At 50.3% G+C, this 19111-nt stretch overlaps 1 protein-coding gene across 7 annotated transcripts in view; it reads left to right on the forward strand.

Annotated features, from left to right (window-relative positions):
• The window catches only part of Phf24 (PHD finger protein 24), a 28485-nt gene extending 13444 nt beyond the window's left edge, over positions 1–15041 (forward strand). For 4 of the 7 annotated variants that reach the window (XM_028883992.2, XM_028883991.2, XM_028883994.2 and 1 more), the window contains exons 2-8: positions 4069–4450; positions 5164–5349; positions 8569–8647; positions 8963–9168; positions 9491–9651; positions 9849–9944; positions 10247–15041. In XM_028883992.2, coding sequence (XP_028739825.1) covers positions 4073–4450; positions 5164–5349; positions 8569–8647; positions 8963–9168; positions 9491–9651; positions 9849–9944; positions 10247–10343 — 1203 coding nt within the window. In that variant the 5' untranslated portion in view covers positions 4069–4072 and the 3' untranslated portion in view covers positions 10344–15041. The remainder of the gene's footprint in view (positions 1–4068; positions 4451–5163; positions 5350–8568; positions 8648–8962; positions 9169–9490; positions 9652–9848; positions 9945–10246) is intronic. The other 3 variants (XM_028883996.2, XM_028883995.2, XM_028883997.2) reach the window with 1 other exon arrangement.
• The last annotated feature ends 4070 nt before the right edge of the window (positions 15042–19111 follow it).

Genomic DNA, 19111 nt, shown 5'->3' on the forward strand with positions numbered 1-19111 from the left:
AGCCTTTGGGAGCAATATAAGGTTTAACTGCTGAAATGTCTCTGCAGCCCCTGGTATTTATTTTGAAAAGGAAGGAGGAAAGTATTTTTTAATCAGAATTTACTTTGAGGGCCTGGAAAGACTGCTCAGTGGTTAAGAACACTTGCTGCTCTTCCAGAGGACCTGAGCTGAATTCTAAGCACCTACATAATGGTTCACAACTGAAACTGCATTTTTAGGGAATCCGATGCCCTCTTCTGGCTTCTGAGGACACCAGGCATACAGGTGATACGAGATATACATGTGATCAAAAACTCATAAGAATAAAATTATTTTTAAAAAGGAATCTACTTTGATTGTCCACTGAGACATGACTTCCTAGATCAGTGTTCTTAATTTCCTAATGCTGCCACCTTTTAATACTGTTCCTCATGTTGTGGTGACACCCAACCATAAAATTATTTCATTGCTAATTCATAACTATAATTTTGTTACTGTTATAAGTTGTAATGTAAATATCTGATATGCTACCCTGTGAAAGGGTCATTTGATCCAAGGGGTCATGACCCACAGGTTGAAAACCATTGTCCGAGATCTTTCAATAACTTTTGTTACCATCCTGTAAGACTCATTTACAGTAAACATTCTTTAATTTTATATGTCAGGACCTTTTATCCTTTTGAGTTTTATTTTAAATTTTGTAACTAACATGGAAGAAGCAGGTCTTCTCAGTTTATCAATTCAAGAATATGGGTTTCTGGTGTCGTACACCTTGAATCCCAACACTCAGTAGGCAGCTCTGTGAGTTTGAGGCCATCCTGGTCTACAAGTGAGTTCCAGGACAGCCAAGGCTACATAGTGAGACCCCTTTTCAAAAACAAAACAAAACCATGAGTTTGTTTGGTAACAGTAAGTTGCGGGGTAGAAATTTGTACCACTGTGGTGCATTTAAGCAATAAATATTTCTGGAAAGATTATGTGGCTGTCACCAGACATGGTACATAGTAAGGTTTTGTTTAGAAAAGTAAGACTTCAGCTGGGCAGTGGTGGCACACACCTTTGATCCCAGCACTTGGGAGGCAGAGCCAGGCAGATCTCTGTGAGTTCAAGGCCAGCTTGGGCTACAGAGTGAGTTCCAGGACAGGCATCAAAACTACACAGAGAAACTCTGTCTCAAACCGTCCCCAACCCCAAAAAAAACAAGACTTCTTGACAATTAACTGAAAAGATTTGCCTTGGGTATTTTTGGTTTTTTTTTTTTTTTGTATGTTTGTTTTGTTTTGTTTTGTGTGTGTGTGCGCGCGTGTATAGAGGTGTGTGTATGTATGTGTGTATGTGTGTGTAAGCCTGTATAGAGGGGTGTGTGTGTTTGTGTATGTGTGTGTGCATGTACAGAGGTATGTGTGTATATGTGTGTGTGTGTGTGTGCATTTGTAGGTGTGTGTGTGCGCTCGTGCGTGCATGCGTGCACGAGCATGTAGAGGCCAGAGGCCAACTTTGAGTGTTATCCTTAGGAACCATCCACCTTGTTTTTTGAGACAGTGCCTCTCACTTGGACCAGGACTTGTGGAGTAGGCTAGATCTGCTGCTGTCAGATCGTCTCCAGTTTCCCATGCACTCCATCACACCTGCCTTTTTCTGTGTTTCTGGGAATCCAGCTCTGGTCCTGTGTGTGCAGCAGGCACGTTACAGAGGAGCTCCTCCCCAGCCTTTGGCTTGGTTTTGTTTGAGACAGCGTCTTCCTCTGTAGCCCAGGCTGGCCCTGAACTCAGCAGTCATCTTGCTTCAGCCCCCAGAGTACTAGGATCAGAGGCCTGAGCCACTGTGCCTGACTTTGAAAATGTTTCTTAGCATCTGTTTTGGTCTAGATAGCTCACTAGGGTGGAGGTAGGTGCGGCACACAGTGAAATAGTCAGAGGAAGCTGGTGTTGATCAGATGATCATCCCATTAGACATGTGATGAGGAAAGCAAGTGCTCCAGTTCTGGGAGCACTCCAGTCTGGAGTCTGCAGTGACTTCCCAAAGAAACCGTACTTAAGCAAGCCGGGAAGTGGGGGCAGTAATGTCAAATAAAGGCTGCAGCAGGGCCAGTAGAGCTTGGAACACAGAGAAGGGAAGGGAAGTCCGAATGTATGGTGCCTCAGATGCCATAGCAAAAGCACAGATTTGAGGGATTCGATCCTGACAGCTGTAGAAAGCCCCTGAAAACATCTGTGCAGTTCCAGATGTTCCCGAGTGTCCCGGGATCCCTTAACTCAGCATCAGAATCCAGTGATTCCTCTAACGTATTCCCAGCTCCCTGGCTGGTCTTTTTTAAATTGCCATCTACCATTTTGTCCTTCAGTCAGTTAGTTACCAGTTTGTTCCTAAAATTCCCTAATTCTGTTTCCATGGCAACAAATGCACTCAGTGTCATACCTGCTCTTACTTCAGTTCAAGCGCGCAGCCTCTACCCAGGCTAGTACAGTAGGTCTTTAACTGTCTCTGCCTTGCCTTTTACCCATGGCCACCTTTCCCCCAAATAAACTGAAGATAGCTTCTCACACATTCCCTAAGGTCCCCTGTGACCTGATAGTGTGGTCTCACACATTTTTGAACCTTAAAAATAGCCACATGACTATATAGTTTGTACCATAAAATTTACTCATTTAGAGTGTGGCACTAAATTATTTTTAGCGTATGCACAACTAAGCAATCATCAGCGCACTCTAACATTGGAATGTTTTTGTTGCCCCCCCGCAATAAAGCCAGGCCCATCGGCAGCCACACCCACCCGCAACTTCTCTGCAGACTTAGGGAAGCACCAATCTATTTTATTTCCCTAAAATTACTGGTCGTTTCACATAAACGGAATCACAGAACCTCTGCTTTCCCATAGATATCTCCTTTCAAGGCACATCCATGTTTAGTGTATGTCAACACTTTTTTTGTGAGAGAAGGCTATCCCGTTGTATGGATAGGGGACATCTGTTTATCCAGGCCTGGTTGCTTCTTTGGAATCTGGTGTTTAAAAGCTTGGGTGGTGTGGTGCTGTTCCATCTCCATTTCCTACGAGTGCCTTGAACTTGGTACTGTGCAGTCAGCCTTGATTAGAGTGTGCTGAGGGCGAGGTTGGACTGTTGCTCTGCTTCCTCAGCCGTCTTCCAGTGAGACTCCTACGAGTAGGAAGGAGTAGACCAGCTTTGCGATGTGCTGGGTCCTATCCTTACCTTCCCCCACAGTACTGTGGCCCTGCAGAGGACAGGGGTAATATTCCTTTTAACTTGTGAGAAGTTATGGATCTTATTGAAGAGTATAAAAGCGAAGGTGAAAATGTGAGCGGAACATTCATAAAGTCCTAGAAGAGCAGCAGGTTCCTACCTTGAATAGGCCCATTGTCTGCGAGTGAGAGACCCACTAGAGGGGACGGGGGATGTTAGTGACCTTGACCACATACATGGAGGTGACAAAATTTCCCGACTGCCTCATTCAGGAGACTTAAAAAATAGAAATTCATTCACTCTGGCTTGAAAATTAGCCAGCACTCGGTCAGGATAACCCTGGGTGGACTGTGCACAGTACTTACTGGAGGTGCTTTCTTTCGACCAGAAAACCTGAAATGTGTTAAGTCTCCTAGGAAGAGGAAAAACTTGAGATCTGGAGTCCCAACCACTTCAAAGTAGCAGAGACCTGATGCCCCTGGGCTGGACCAGCTCTCCAGTAACATGGAAGACAGTTACCACTTATGTATAGTACTCTCTGCTTAATTAAGCACAATTTTTCTTCTTTCTTGTATATGGTGTATGTGAGCGCGTGCACACGCACACACAGACGTGCATGTTTTGCTGAGGTCAAACCCGGGGCCTTAAGCATGCAGCACAAAGCTCTCTACTGTGGAGCTGTATCCCCCGCCCAAGTTCATTCTCTTATGTTGTCCTCACGGCAGCACTCTGAAGTGTGCTGAACAGATAGCCCTCAGTCCACCGATGGGAAAACCAAAACCACACAGCCAGTCGGAAGCAGAACCACGCAAGGTCTTCTGACTTCTTGCTACACTATTTAATAGTACCTGCCTTTTCTGTGAATGGCTAAAACTGATTTCGTCCGCAGAGCCATGGGGGTGTTGATGTCCAAGCGGCAGACGGTGGAGCAGGTGCAGAAGGTGAGCCTGGCTGTGTCAGCCTTCAAGGATGGGCTGCGGGACAGGCCTTCCATTAGACGTGGGGGTGAGCTGCCAGGGTCCCGCCGCGGCACTGTGGAGGGCTCTGTTCAGGAAGTGCAGGAAGAAAAGGAAGCAGAGGCAAGTGCCCCCGTGGTCCAGGAAGAGAGCGGCATCAACCGTGCAGCCTGGGAGCGGCTCCGAGATGGGCGTGGAATTGAGCCTGAGGAGTTTGACAGGACCAGCAGATTCACACCCCCTGCCTTCATCCGACCCACCCGGAAGCTGGATGACGACAAACCTCCAGACATCTGCTTGGATCCCCGGGAGGCTGTGAGTGTTCTGTTAAGGCAGGATTCCCCTGTCTTAGCCTTTATAAGGATCAAAGGAGAGGACAGGAAAAGCCAGGTGTGGCTGAGGTGAGACTCTGAACCAGAAGACGGAGCTGGGTTCTGAACAGTCCTTTTCCCACGAGACAGTTTTAAATGTGTCTCGGTAGAGAGTGCTTGCCTTGCCTGGTCAAGTCCCCGTGTTCTATCCCCAGGACCACAAAGGGAAACGGAATTCCATATGAATGAAATACTGGGTATATCTTGAATTAGTCGTAGTGAAAGACTTGGACTTTTGAGTGGGAAGGGATGGCGGCATGACAGATCTTGCGCTAACCCTATCATCTGTGGATTCTCAACCACAGAGGGTACTGCCCCCCATAGGGGACATTTGGGAAACTGAGGAGGGGGAACTGGGGTAAGATACGACGCTTGGGGGCTTCTGTTGTCATCAAGTGTCAAGATAGCTGGGGATGTTAAATGTCGTATCATGCTTGGGACAATCACTCACACAGATTATTCTCTATGAAGTGCTAATTGTATCCCTGTTCCGAAACATAGTAACAGAGCCCTAAGCAGCTAGAAGAGCTTCCTGGCTGTCATCCACCAGGAAGAACACTCTTACACCTTAACCTGTGGCTCCAGAGAGACCCAGCCCCATGCAGCAGCTGCAGGGTCTCGCTCTCTGTACCTTCAAATCCTGTTCCTTCCTGCCAGGTTGTCAACGATGAGATGTGTGACATCTGCGAAGTCTGGACGGCTGAGAGCCTCTTTCCATGCAGAATCTGCACCAGGGTTTTCCACGATGGTTGCCTGCGCCGCATGGGCTACCTCCAAGGGGACAGTGCAGCGGAGGTGACGGAGATGGCCCATACAGAAATAGGCTGGAGCTGCTACTACTGTGTGAGTCTGGACTGCGGGACGGTAGGAAGACTTGGCATTCTTTCCAGAGGCCCAGTCTTAAAAATGACTGTTTCTAAGCAGTGATTTAAGGGGTTTTCTAATAGTGCATGCAAGGGTCCTAGAGCTAGACCTTCAGTTCTTTGCTGGGAGGTGCACTGTATGACACTTAACAAATAATATGCTCGGAGCACACAGGCCCAGACACCTTTGCCAAGTGTGTTCCAGCGGAGGCAAAACCACCCTCCGCTAAGCATCATAAACAGAATAGGCCTAACTGATGGAAAGAAGTTCTGCATAGGGAAGTGCTAGGTTCTCTAAGAGTCTACAGCTGCCATTCCTTATACCTGAACCCCAGCCTGCATCCTGAAGAGCGTGCTTCCAGCAGAGGTAGATCCTGTCGCAGGAAAACACTGTCTCGATGTCCCCGCCTGACCTACTGCCTGTTAGGAGCTTTTGTTCCTCCTCTCTGAAGTGATCATTATGTGAATTAAATAGCAAAGCTGTATTGATTCGTAACTCTGCAGCTATATATAAATGCCTTCCAACTCCTAATGGCAGAAGGGATCTAAGGTTTCCATTGAAAGCTAGATTCACAGCCATTTATCACCATCCGGGAGCAGAATCCCGGCCTTCCCTTCCCGCTGTGCTGTACTGCAGACTCTTCACCACCCTCTGATGCAGTGTAAGGAGCAGCTGGCGACTCTCCTCCTCCTCTTTCTGACTCTCCACCCATGGCTGATCCACAAAATCAGGTCTGGAAGCTATTTCCAGCTGCTGAATACCTCCCCTCTAGAATACACCGCAGAAGACCCTGCTCTACGTCCTCTCCCCGGCCCTTACATACACCACACTGCCACCACCAGCAGCCTTTCACTTACGGCAACCCTGCTTGCCAGTGTGCTGCCAGCATGGGCCTGGGTCAATATGTGTCTCTTTGCGGTCTCCCAGAATGCTCTGCTTCCTTCCCAGCACTGCTGGGGTCCTGCCATTACCCACACCACCTCTACCAGCTTTTTACAAAGACTTCCTCCCATTCCTCCCTTCTTTTCCTGCCATTCACAATCACACTTCTTAAGAGCGCTTCCCTGCCGCCTGACTCCTCCACCCCTCCAGCCTGACCTCTGCATTCAGCACCTTGCTGAACTGGGCTTGTACTGAGGTCATCAATAATCTCCTGATTGTCAAGTGCAATGATCTGTTCTCTGGCGCCTTCTTACTCAGGCTTTCTGAGTGAAGTGATGAACCCTGCCTTGTTCCCTTCTCTTTCCTTGACATTTATTTTCTAGAATTTATACAATATGTGGAAACTAGAGATTCACAAATAATAAAATCCTGCCACATGTATATTACCACTGTTGATTCACCTCTTACGGCACGCTGCCGTCCTTGCTTGGTATCCAGTCAGTCCTCCCGTCTCTCCAGCCTTCTTCGACCATTCTTTCTCAGTACCCTCGGTTTATTTCCAGTCCAGGTGCTGTGTTCCTCAGGATTCCGCTGTTTTCCTCACGTACTTGCTGTCTTTGAGTGACTTCATCCTATAACCCGCTATCTACGCATCCGTGATTCCCATATCTGTGTCCAGACTTAAATTTCCTGTCTCGGGGCTTCTCCATCTTGATGTCTCACCGGTAGTTCATGCTCAGAATGCCCCAAATTAACTCATCTTTCTGCCTGACCTGCTCTTTCTCCATTCCTTGTCTCTGTGAATAGTAATATCATTCACCAGTTCCCAGTCCCAGCTCTTCCCTGGCCCTCATCCCTCCCGGCCGGTAAGTCACCAGCTTCTGTTGACTGACTGCTGACATCTCCCACCTCCTTCCCCGTCCCTGTTCTCAGGTCTGGGTTTACACACTCATTGTACCTTTGCAACAGCCACCTACCCACTCTCTGTACCATTTCCCTGCAGCAGGCAGAGATGGATGACAGCCCCCTCTGTGCCTCCCTGTTGTCCTTAGCATGAAGGCCTAAGCTAAGGGACTCGGTGAAGGCCATCGGAGGAGCCTCACAGCTCCTTACCTGTTTTTATTTCCCCTTGAACCCCTTCGCATTCACGCACAGCAGCCACACTGGATACCAGTGTTATACCATTGTGCCCAGCATACACCAGATGCTCAATAGGTATGTACTGAAAGGATCGTTGGATTTTGTGAAACTTATAAATGAATACTCAAGAGATATCTGCATCTGCTCCTGGCTAGAATTTTAGGAGGAAACTTAGCCAACTATTACAATGAACTTGCATTCTCTAATTCTTTTAATTTTTACTTACTTATTATTTATTTATTTGGTTTTTCAAGACAACATTCTCTGTGTAGCCCTGGCTGTCCTGAAAACTCACTCTGTAGGCCAGGATGCCTTCAAACTCAGGGAGACCCGCCTGCTTCTGCCTCCCAAGTACTGGGATTAAAGGATTACGCCACAACCACCCTACAAAAAACTTTCAGTAGTTTAAAGACTGCATAGTAAGTCGGGCAATGTTGGCGCACACCTTTAATCCCATCCAGCACTCAGGAGGCAGAGGCAGACAATCTCTGTGAGTTCGAAGTCAGCCTGGTCTACAGAGCAAGTTCCAGGACAGGCTCCAAAGCTACACAGAGAAAACCTGTCTCAAAAAACCAAAACCGAACAAAACAAAAAAGACTGCATAGTAATGCTAACAGAATAAGATCTCAGTGCTTCCTAGTAATTAAAACTTCTATGACATCATAAAAATTCATTTTGTTCAGGAACATTTCAAAACCGTTCTAGAACCATTTAAAGCTGCACAACCCACTAGAAGCAGGGCTAATTGTTTTTTTAACTAAAATGTGCTTTAAGCACGGCCAGTGCCTATAAAATAAATACATGCTGGGCGCGTGATGGCAGGGCCAGGACCAACAGCACCGAGCACTCGTGGACTTCACGCCCTGCAGCAGCTGCGTGAGATGCTTCCGTGACATCCCTCCATCTGCTCGTGGGGTCACTGAAAGCCAGTGTTTTACTAAAGGGACTCAGCCAGGGTCAGGATATCTGGATTCCAAGGACGATTCTTCCCCAAATTCAGACAGCCCAGAGCAAATCTTCCTCTTTCTGGGGCCTTCGTCTCCTTGACTGTGAGTGGGCTGGGGTCCGGTGATTCTGCCATCTCTCTGGGTGGAGACATTTCCATCCCTCTTGACCCTTGGCTTCCATGTGTCACTGGCCCGTGTGGTCACTAACCCGGCTTTTCCCTTCTCTCAGGACAACCTTAACCTGCTGCTGACTGAGGAGGAGATGTACAGCCTCACAGAGACCTTCCAACGGTGTAAAGTCATCCCTGGTAAGGCCGGCAGGGGCTGCCCAGAAGGACGGGCCAGAAACACTCCCTTTCCTCCTCTCTGGGGTGAACAGAGGGTGAGAAGAGGATTGGGGGGTTTGGGGAGTAGGGGTGAACGAGTCCTTGTTCCTGAGTTGTGGCCGTCAGAGGCACCCACTTCCCCCACAGCCCCCCTGAGCTCTCCTGCCTATGGGAGGCAGAACTGGACAAGAACTGGGACCGTGGAGGCACCGAGGGTGCCTTAGAGGAGAGTGAAGGCGGCCAAGGCTGAGGAAGGGGGAGGAAGGGCGGGCATAGCCAGCAAGGGTGCCTTCACAGATTGCTCCCTGACGCTGGAGGACTTCGTGCGCTACCGCCACCAGGCAGCCAAGCGAGGGGAGAGCAGCAGGGCCCTGAGTGATGAGCAGGAGGAGCAAGCCGCCCGCCAGTTCGCGGCCTTGGACCCCGAACATCGAGGCCACGTAGAGTGGTCCGACTTCTTGTCCCATGAATCTCTCCTGCTGCTGCAGCAGCTGCGTCCCCAGGTGAGGAGCAGCGGTGACGAATGTCCACGGCTGGCAGAGGCCTCAGATGCATGCTGGTCACGTTAGGGGAGCATTGGCAACCGTCCAAACGAGAGCGTGGATCGGGAAAGGGTGCCGGGTCCATCCAGTGAGAGATGGCCAGTGACCAGGGCTGAGGAGACTGCTGGAGAAGATCGGCTTTCACTGGACTCCCTGAAAAACGTCAGGCTATCAACCACGCTCTGGGGGCGGGAGGAGGGGGCAGCAGAGGTTAGGCCGTGGAGGCGTGGCTCTCTGTAGTCTTCAAGACTTAAGAGACCTTAACTTATCTCCTCTTCCCCAGAACTCTCTGCTGAGGCTTCTGACCGTCAAGGAGAGGGAACGAGCCCGAAGCACCTTCCTGGCACGGGGCAGTGGGAGCGCCATCAGCGAGGCAGAGTGCCACCGCGCCCGGCACTCCTGGTTCTGTAAACGCCTTGCAGAGGCCGCGTCCTGCAGTGTCAGGTCCGCGCCTCCCCGGTCCTGCCCTCTGAGCCCCTCTTCCTCTTTCCACCCGGGGGGCTTGCTGTGGCATGCCCTTCCTTCTCCTCCTGTGGGCAGAAGATCCCCCTGCATGGGTTCACCGGAGTTCGGGAGGGAAGGGCAGAGCCTTCCGTTGCCCCGTTGCCCCGTTCCTAACCGTGTGTTCCTGCATCTGGCAGCGTCAGCCATGTGGGTCCCATAGCGGACAGCAGCCCGGCCGGCAGCAGTAGCAAGAGTGAATGTAAGGCCCCGCTGCCCGACGAGCAGGAGTCCAGGTGAGCCGACCCTCCTCTGCCGCGGAGAGCCCCCACCGCCACCACACCCCTTCTAAATAAAAGAAGGCATTGCCACTTGCACCCCGGAAGAGCCAGCGCCCATCCTGCAAACCGGGCCCCAGAGGACACATCTGACCCCAGGTCTCTAGGGCCAGACGGCCGATCGGTTAGCTTTGTCCCCTGGCCCACCCTAACCTTGTTAGTCACGAGGCAAGCTTCCCTGAGGTTCATCCAGCCCAGGGCAGCCTGCTGCCGGGATTGGGTGGTACCCAGCCTGGCAAACCTGTTCTCTCCCTCTGCAGATCTGTGGACTGGCCCACCTTCCTAAGAGAGAACGTCATCTACATCTTGGCTGCCCGTCCCAACAGTGGAGCGATTCACCTGAAACCCCCAGGATAGTGCGGGGCGGAGCAGCTCGGTTCTGGGACGGTGGCATCCTCTCCTCCTCTCCTCCCTCTTTCCTTCAACTCACCTCTGGCGCTGAGGCTCACAGGAATGGGGCACTGCCAACATCTTAATTTGTCATTAAGTTTTACGGCACCGAAGCCACCGTTCCCCTCACAGCAGAGGCAGTGTGTGTCTTGCCACACCGAGAAGCCCTGAGAGCTGTGGCGTCCGTCACCCGCTCCTGGACCGCCTCCTGCCCTCACATCGTAAAACTACCTGCCACCTCATGCATACATATGTGCACATGCACATACAGCCACATACATGCCTAGATACCCATGCCTTCAGACTCCTGGTTCTTTTTTTGATGGAAAAAGGACCAAAATCCCTTTGTGAACCCCTGGTGTAGATGAGATGGTCTCTTCTCACTCTTTCTATTGGCCAGTTCTGATTTCCAGTAGAAAGCAAGGGGCAGATCAGCCTCGCTTCCCCTCCAGGAGATGCCGAGAGCCACCCTGCCCACATTGAACCCCCCTCTGTGATGAGTCACTGCTGCTCATAAGTGTCTGTGTGACCCTCAGGTGTGTCGTGGTGGGAGAACCGTTAAAAATCATCCCTGAAGTTTGTGTTTAAATTCTAATTCCTCGTGACAGAAAAGGAAACTAGCTTGTGGATTTCTGACTGGGAAAACAGTGGAGACAGCCTCTCCCAGAGACCCAGAAGTCTCTTTCAACCAGGTCCTCCCAACTTCACAAGCCCTTAGCAGACCAGGAAAGTCAAGGTGAGACCCGTGACCCCTGTTTGTTGAGTGGTATCGCGTGGTCCGAAGCTCTAGGGACCCGAGTGGAATGGATACACTGGCAGAAATGACGACCCTCTGTGGGAGATGCTTCAGCCTGGCCGCTACGGAGGCCGATGAGGGCACAATCTCATGGGAGAGAAGAGAAAAGCAGGCTTTTCCTGCTTCCCAGCCCAACTCCACCACAGCCATAGAAATGTGGCTTTATACAGAGGGCAAGCCAGCCTCGGACATAGCCTGAAGGAGATCCTCAGAAGCCCTCAGCAGTCTCGCTGAGACAGAAAAGGAGACGCAACCAAGACTCAGAAGATCTGTATCTCAACTGTCAAGTTCTAGTCAGTGTCCTAAGGGGAAAGGCTTGTCGTTCTCCCCAAAACGGAGATGTAGCCTCAGCGGCTGCTTCTCCCTGCTGCTTGTTCATGTCTTCCCCTCCTTGCTAGGAGCTGGAGCTAGCCTGAGAGGCTTTGTGGACAAGCAGAGTGCCGTGAATGCACCAAACGTGGCCCTCAAGCTTTGCCAAACCCCATTACCTAACAGTTCTGAAGCTCTCCAATCATGGTGTGGGTCAGCCCTTAGACCTAGGGGTCCAGGTTCTGGATTTCTATTTTCAACCGGATGACTTAGGTATGGCCAGTTCTGACAACGAGGGCTTCTTCAAGAGACAGTTGAGCCAAGTCACGCAGAAGCTTGCATTATCTCCACTGCTCAAAGCACTTGTACTGAAGCGAATGATTACAGAAGAAGAAGAGGCGTGTCGCTCAGTGTTGAGATGCTGGGATGAAGTGGGGTCTGCAGCCAGGGCCTTGCCTAGAGCCCTGGGCGGCCTCTTTCTGGAGGAAGTGCCTGACCTAGAAGCAGGGTGGTGAACTGCTGGAGACAGGTTATCTAGGACTGAGAGGATACAGATAGGAGATACATGTGGGTTCATTTTGAAACCCACAGCTTTTAAAAACTACCACTTGCGGCTGGGCATGGTAGTACACACCCTTCATCCCAGCACTCAGGGGACAGAGGCAGGTGGATCCTGTGAGTTGAAGGCCAGGCCGGTTTGTACTAAATAGTAAGCTACACAAGTGAGACTTGGTCTCAAAAACAACAATGAAAACTACTCAGCCACATTCCCAAGACGGATCAGTAAGAGGGCCCATTATTTGATCTAATCAAAAAGAAAAAAGCACAAAGCTCCTAGGCTCAAGGACTGTGTCTGTAGCAGCCAGGCCTGGGGTTTTCCATTGAGAAGATTAAAGCATATTAAATACAAGGTCTCTTGCTCACTCTCCCGGTGAGTCACCATCTACCCCTGTGACTGTGAACTGCTGAACCTCACAAGCTGTTTTGAACAGAGATAATCTCTGGGCTTTGGGAATTGAACAGCACTTTCCTGCCACTCCCCAGCCGTGGGTACTGGGAGTCCATCTTGCTCCATGGTCCTTCACAGATCAAGATGATCCTTGCCACTTTGAAGCTGCAGGGGGGTTGTTGTTCGTTTGTTTTGAGTTTCTTGCTCCTGCAGTTGAATGGCAGAAGACCACAGGCCACATCAGACTGGTTGGGTCCCAAGACTTTCCGAGCCAGCCCCACAGCTCATCCACAGTAGAACCAGGCCTATTTGAGATCACCTCCCTATCCAGGACAGTGGTTTTCCGTGGCGGGGGCCTGATGCAGAGGGCCCAAGGGACTCTCCCCCAGCAAAGAATGGAGGTCCCAATCCACAACAATGCTGAGAAGCAGAAAGACACAGGACAGCCGGCCTCTTCCCCATAAGCATGCAGTGTTGTACCAAAGGGAGGGTCCATGGCTCCCTAGACAGTTGTTACAGAAGCCCTCCCGACCCCACTGTCCATAGTCCCTCTTTGAATGGCCTCCCTGGAGCCCCTGCAGTATGTACAGAGGTACACTCCCATCACCTAGCAAGACTCATCCCTTTTCAAGCCTTTCTATCACTGTGACTGCCTGAAATTCTGCCAAGTGCAAAAATTAATGTCTGGCTCTGATGAGGGTATGAGAAAATGTTTCTGTCTTTTCTGTCTTGGCTGCCAACAATTAAGATCAATGCTTTTCCCAAACACCACCCATCCTGAGCTCCAACCAAGGGAGGCTCGGGTTACACATATGCTTCTCTGAAGACCGCCTGCCCCAAGCTTGGTTTTCCTCCAGCAGTTCTCCTCCTTATATTCAGAACTGAGTGAAGGGGCATCGCGACCACACAGCAGACTGCAGGGTCAGAGTTCCTGAGGGTGGCTTAGCTCCACAACCTCTCCAGGTCTGTTCCTTGGCCTCCTCACCTGAGGCCACCCTTCCCCCGAAGACCATTTGGACAGTGGCCCTATGGTATCCCAGGGATGGAGCGGTTTCCTCATTCCCAGGTACTGACCCAGTTCAAGTGCTCTTCCTTTGAGGACAGCTGCAGCAGAAGCCATGAATACATTGCCTCTTTCTACCCTCAGCCCAAGCAGTGGGCTGGCAGGGTAGACACTTGCCTTTCTGGCCATAGTGCTCCCTTCGGGAGGTCACCTGGACCTTGTTTAAGTGGCCAAGTCTTGGAGTCCCCCCATTTCTATCACCAAAACAGAAAGCACAGAATTCAACTGCCTGGAAAGAGGGCGCTTGACAGGGAAGTGAATACCAAGGCTGTCCCATGCCTTAGCCCAAAGCACAACACTTACTGCATGCATCACAGTTCCCAGCACTGTGGAAAGCACTCAGGCTACGAGAAAGGCTCCGCAGAAACTGTCTAGTAGGGGCCATCCAGCCATGACTACTCAAGAGCCAAAAGGAAGCAACCTTGAGGCACAAAACTTGAACTGGCAACAGGCTCTGGTATTGGTAGTCCACGTCTCCTTCTAACCAGCAGAATAAAGATATAGGGAGAACGTGAGTGTATAGGGTTATTCATGGCCCAGGGAATGGAGAAGAAGGTCGGTTCTCATCTGGACCAATGCTTAAGAAGCCCGATTCCATTCTGGAAATCCATTCTGAGGACTGTGTCATTAGGGCAGCTTCTTAGAGCAAGCATCAAAGAGTGCTCTTACACAAGCCAAGATAGCTACCACATCACTAGGCAATATAACGTATGGGACCACCATTGTACATGCCATCTGTTGTTGGTTGAAATGTCACTGCGGCACATGACCATTCTGTACTCGGCACTGAAAGGCCAAACAACCTTGATGCCAGAATTGCAGAACACCCTAGCAGCACCTGTAACCATACCCCTCTTTCAACCTGCCATTTCCAGTGGAGTCAAACCACCACCTTCTCCTGGCCACTTGGGTTTAATTTGCTCACTGTATCTCCCTTGGTCCTACAGCCCAGACAATGGAGATCCTAAGTGGGCATGATCAGTGCATGGCCTGTTCCCACAGCTCAGGCCTGGAATATGGTGGAGCCGAGCATTCCTCCTGGTGTTGCTTACTTTTTGCCACTATTTTTGGCAACCTTGAGAAGAAAACGATAGGTTACAGAATTCCCACTAGACCAACGCTAAAGAAAAGCTGTTCCCCTTTGGTCTGCATGCCCCAATAGCCCAGAGTGTGGAGAAGAGGGTCAGGTCTTAACCTAGACCAATGATTAAGAAGCCTAATTCCAGTCCTCTCCATATCTATAATCAGCAAAGGCCTTCAAATTTAGCCTTTAACCCTTGAGGGATATCGTGGTCTGTTTCCAGCCAAACAGGCTGGGAGGGAGGCTCTGAGAGTCCTTAAGTAACTGAGGATCCAAGGCCCTCTGGTTCCTCATGTACTTTTCTGCTGAAGGTACCTTGACAGTAACCAGAAGGGACCAACCCCAAGCCCTGTCTTCCTGTCTACAGCTGCATGCTCCTTGCTGTGACTCAGCCTTCACAGTACTCCAGGCAGGAGCTCCCACAGGCTGGGCACTGCAGAAACCATAATAAAGAGGTTGTGATGCTGCTTCTGCTGCTTGCTTCCTGTTGTCTGGGATCCTCCCATTTCTCTGTCATTTCCCATCACTGGCCAATTCCTGGCCTGAGTATGAATCAGGACACTGTAGCCTTCCTTCAGTGGCCATATTCTTAGCAATGTGCGTGCGTGCGTGCGTGCGTGCGTGCGTGCGTGCGTGTGTGTGTGTGTGTGTGTGTGTGTGTGTATGCACGTTGCCTGTCAAAGCACTTCAAGGGACCTATTGCAATGTAATCTAGCACCTCCCGTCTCCACTCCTCAGAACAGACTGGAACAGGGAACCGGGCTTGTAGCCACATGACAGAAGTTTCACCACCTGCACAACTGGTCCACTCATCCTGCTGCCATACCTCTCCCCTCCAGGGTGTCCCCATAGGGCACGGAGTGTCCGCCCTACTCTGGAAGTTTGATGACATCACAGGAGCTCCTTCTAATCTCCAGACTCAGGGAAGCTGAGCATCAGGGTAGCAAAAGGCATAAAGACTAGATCTTTGGCTGGTGAGATTGCTTCAGAGAACGAAGGCACTGCTGACCAGCCTGAGGACCTGCGTTCAATCCCCACTGCCAATGGAGAGAACCAACCCCAGGAAGCTGCCCTCTGACCTCCACATGTCAAGGCATGCATGCACACACAAAATAAGCAATTTTTAAATATTAAAATTCTGTATCTCTGTGAGCAACCAAGTTTCCCTTCCCTCCATTCAGCAGTCCTGGCTGGAGGTTTCATCCCTCCTGGAACCATGACTCATCAGCTGCCACTTGCTCCCAGGGCTTGCTGGAACCCCACCTCCCACAAACTTCCACCTCTCCTGCTCTGTACGTTCCCTCTGTCTCCCCAGTAGGACATTTCCCAAAGAGAAACAGTGCTACTCAATTCTCTAGACATCAAGTTAAATCCAGTGTTCTCCCCAACTCCACTGTTTCCAGGGGTTCCTTGGGTCTGACGTGGCGAACCTATTTCCCGTCTGTGCAAAAGCTAAAGAACAGTCCCGGTCACATCTGCCTTCTGAGCTGATAGAAAAAGCAGAATGAGGTTGGTGAGGGGAGGCGCTGAGCGAGCAGCTGGATGCTGGTTCCCACTGAGGCCCCGTGTTCCCTCTGAGGCCCATGTCTCCTTCCACCCCCCTGCAGTCCCAGGCACAACACCAGGTACCGCCAGTGGTCTCTGTCCACAGTGCTGAAGTCACAGCCTGCTGGAGACTGTCCGTCCTTTGTTCTCACTTTAAGTGAACATCAAATGCAGAGATTTCCAGGTTCAAAGATTGCCCTCAAATTCAGAAAGTATCATCAAAATGTTTTTATTTAACTTATTTCAAGTTTTCTTTTCCAAAATCATAATAGACCAGAGATGAATCAGCAGCTCAGGGGCAAAAAAGAGCTTATGGTTTTAACTTGGTATGAGTGATCTACATGAGTTAACTACCAAAAAAAGAAAAGAAAAAAAATCAATGCAACCTAAGGCTACATGGGAAGAAGTCTAGTCAGGGAGGGGAGGCAAGCCATCTTGTTCAAGTCTTGTTCATGTCCAGCACTCCTGGAACAAGCACGGACTGAAAGCCTTGAATGGCTGGAATCAAACAAGGCAGATGAAAAGCCCGGGAAGGCCTGAATCCTGGAGAGGGTGAACATGGGCAGTGTGGATGGCTGATACTTGGCAATGGGACCTATAAAGCTGGAGGTGACTCAAGGACAGAGCCTAGATGAGTGGTGAACGTTGAGAAAATACAGTTCTTCTCAACAGAACCAAGGGATGACTGAACACCAGGGAGGGCAGTGAAGCCATCAAAGCATGCGACGAAAATGCTGAGTCTCAGAGTGAGATACCTGATAAGGTACTGAATCCTTTTGACACCTGAGGGGCCAGTCCACATTAAGCACCTTCTTGTACCTTCCCAGCCCTTATCCCAGATTATTTGAAGATAGACATGTAAGCTCAAGCAGTCACATAACTTTAAAGTTTAGGTATCAAAAAACGAAAATTTCCTTAGTTCACTGGTAGGCTCTTAGAAGCTTGCCTTGAGAATCTCATGCTACTCGCCCTCTGCTGGCTATCTCTAGAACTGCCATCTCATCCTAAAGTGAGAAATTACTCTTTCAAATCCCAAGGGTACTGATCACTTTTGGCTTAGAAGCTCAATGAGATGCCCGCAAATACCAGGAAGTTAAATCGCTGGTCAGTGCTCTGTCAGTGAAAAAGACAAGTGAAAATCACAATGAGTTCATGTGTCTAGCGTTAAAATTAGGGCTTAACTGTGTGTCTAGGAAGTAAGCTGAGGCTGAGGCTGGATTCAAGGGATTCCTTTAACCAAGATTAAAACCAGAGTCAGTGTCTCAAGCAAATGCCAAAGTTGGGACTCAGTGTGGGACCAATCCTATGTTCATATGTCAGCACGAAGCATGTATCAAAAGAGATGCTAAGAATCTGACCATAGAAAGGAGTCAGTCTGCATTCAAAGCAGCATTAGTATGCCTAGGTGAAACATCACGTGACGAGTAGCCAGTCACTGGAGAACTCGGCCATGAATGCCACCCAGGGGACCAGTAGGGTAGATGAGAAACTAAATAAGGCAGCCTCTAGTTTCTCAGGAGTTGCTGGCTTTCAAAGTGGTGATGGGGCAGACTGCAGCTCCTCCTTTCTCCTCAGGCCCAGCTTCGCATTAAAGCCTCCTCACACATCACACTGCACATACAAATCATAGGTTCAGTTTGGGGAAAGGGGCAGCCCAAGAGTCGATGCTGTCACTGCAAAGCTGGCAGCTGTGGGGGTAGTCTTCCTTGCCTCCAGGATTCTGTTTCTACTAGCAACAGGGCCTGGTATCCTCCCACCTCCAGATCTTAGCAACCATGGGAGCCCCTGGCAACTGCTGCCATGGTGACAAGACAGGGAACTAGGAACAGGCCAAGGGGGGAAGCACTTCCTCTGGAGGATTTGGGATGTGCAAGATAGGGGCTCCCCCTCCCATACACAGTCTGGGAGGGAACATGAGCTCCTGCTTAAACACCCCCTCACTGGCACCCACCCCCATCCCCTTGCCCACAGGTTCCGGTTCCCTCAGGGTGAGAAAATGAGGGACACCTAGGGTTATGACGTCTCCAGGAGGAGGGAGGACAGGCGGGGGTGTTTGGAGCCAACACGATCACAGATGCGTACATACACTGGCAGAAATGGTGTCAATAGCCACATGCTCCCCTCACTCTTTATCATGTAGTCACATGCCTACACGGCCGTTTATTTAATCACACATGTGTGCTGATACAAAACCACATACCTATACCAAGTACAGAACCAGGCACACTACACACAAAAATAATTGTGCTGGCACACCCTTACAAATGGAATCATGACTACCATGGCAAATAACTCCCAATCAGACACACGCATTGGGGATGCACTCACACACCCAGATAGCCCTGAGCACACAGTAAGTGTTGATTGGATTGAACATTAATCGCATGCCAAGCAAGCTCAGAACGAAGACCATCACATGTGTCACCTTAACTGACCCTCAAAAGAGCCCTGTGAGCTTCCACTGTTGCTTGGTCCATTTGCCGAGGACAAATGAGGCACAGAGGTGGCAAGTGGCCTCACAAGGCCACCCCGCTGACTGACTCCAGCACTCACCTTCTTGCGGTCTGTGCTGCACTGCGTACTCGGGTTCAGAGGCCGGGGACAGTAGGACAGAAGGCAACAGTAGTAGTGATCCAGGCAAACAATGGGGTTTGGGCCCCACTTCTAAGGACACAAAGCTAGAGTCCCTGAAGGCCACGCCACAGCTTAGCAGAGCCAGGTAAAGGCTTGTGACTAAACTCGACCTCTGTGCTGGCGCGGACAAGGCTGGGAACGCAAGAGGCAGACTTAGAAAGTAACATAGGCACTGACAGTTGGGGCCCCTCAAGACAGGAGGAAGGATAGTGAGAGACCCCAAATCGTAGAAGCCAGTACTACTTCCGGCCCCCCTCTTCCCACGATACCCAACTCCACGCCACACTGCCCCACTCCCTCATCACTGTCTCATCTGTTCCTCCTCTGGTCTCTCTGTCCCGTCTCAGTGCTCCTACGA

Source organism: Peromyscus leucopus, chromosome 2 (assembly GCF_004664715.2).
Source record: "Peromyscus leucopus breed LL Stock chromosome 2, UCI_PerLeu_2.1, whole genome shotgun sequence".
Lineage (NCBI taxonomy): Eukaryota > Metazoa > Chordata > Mammalia > Rodentia > Cricetidae > Peromyscus > Peromyscus leucopus.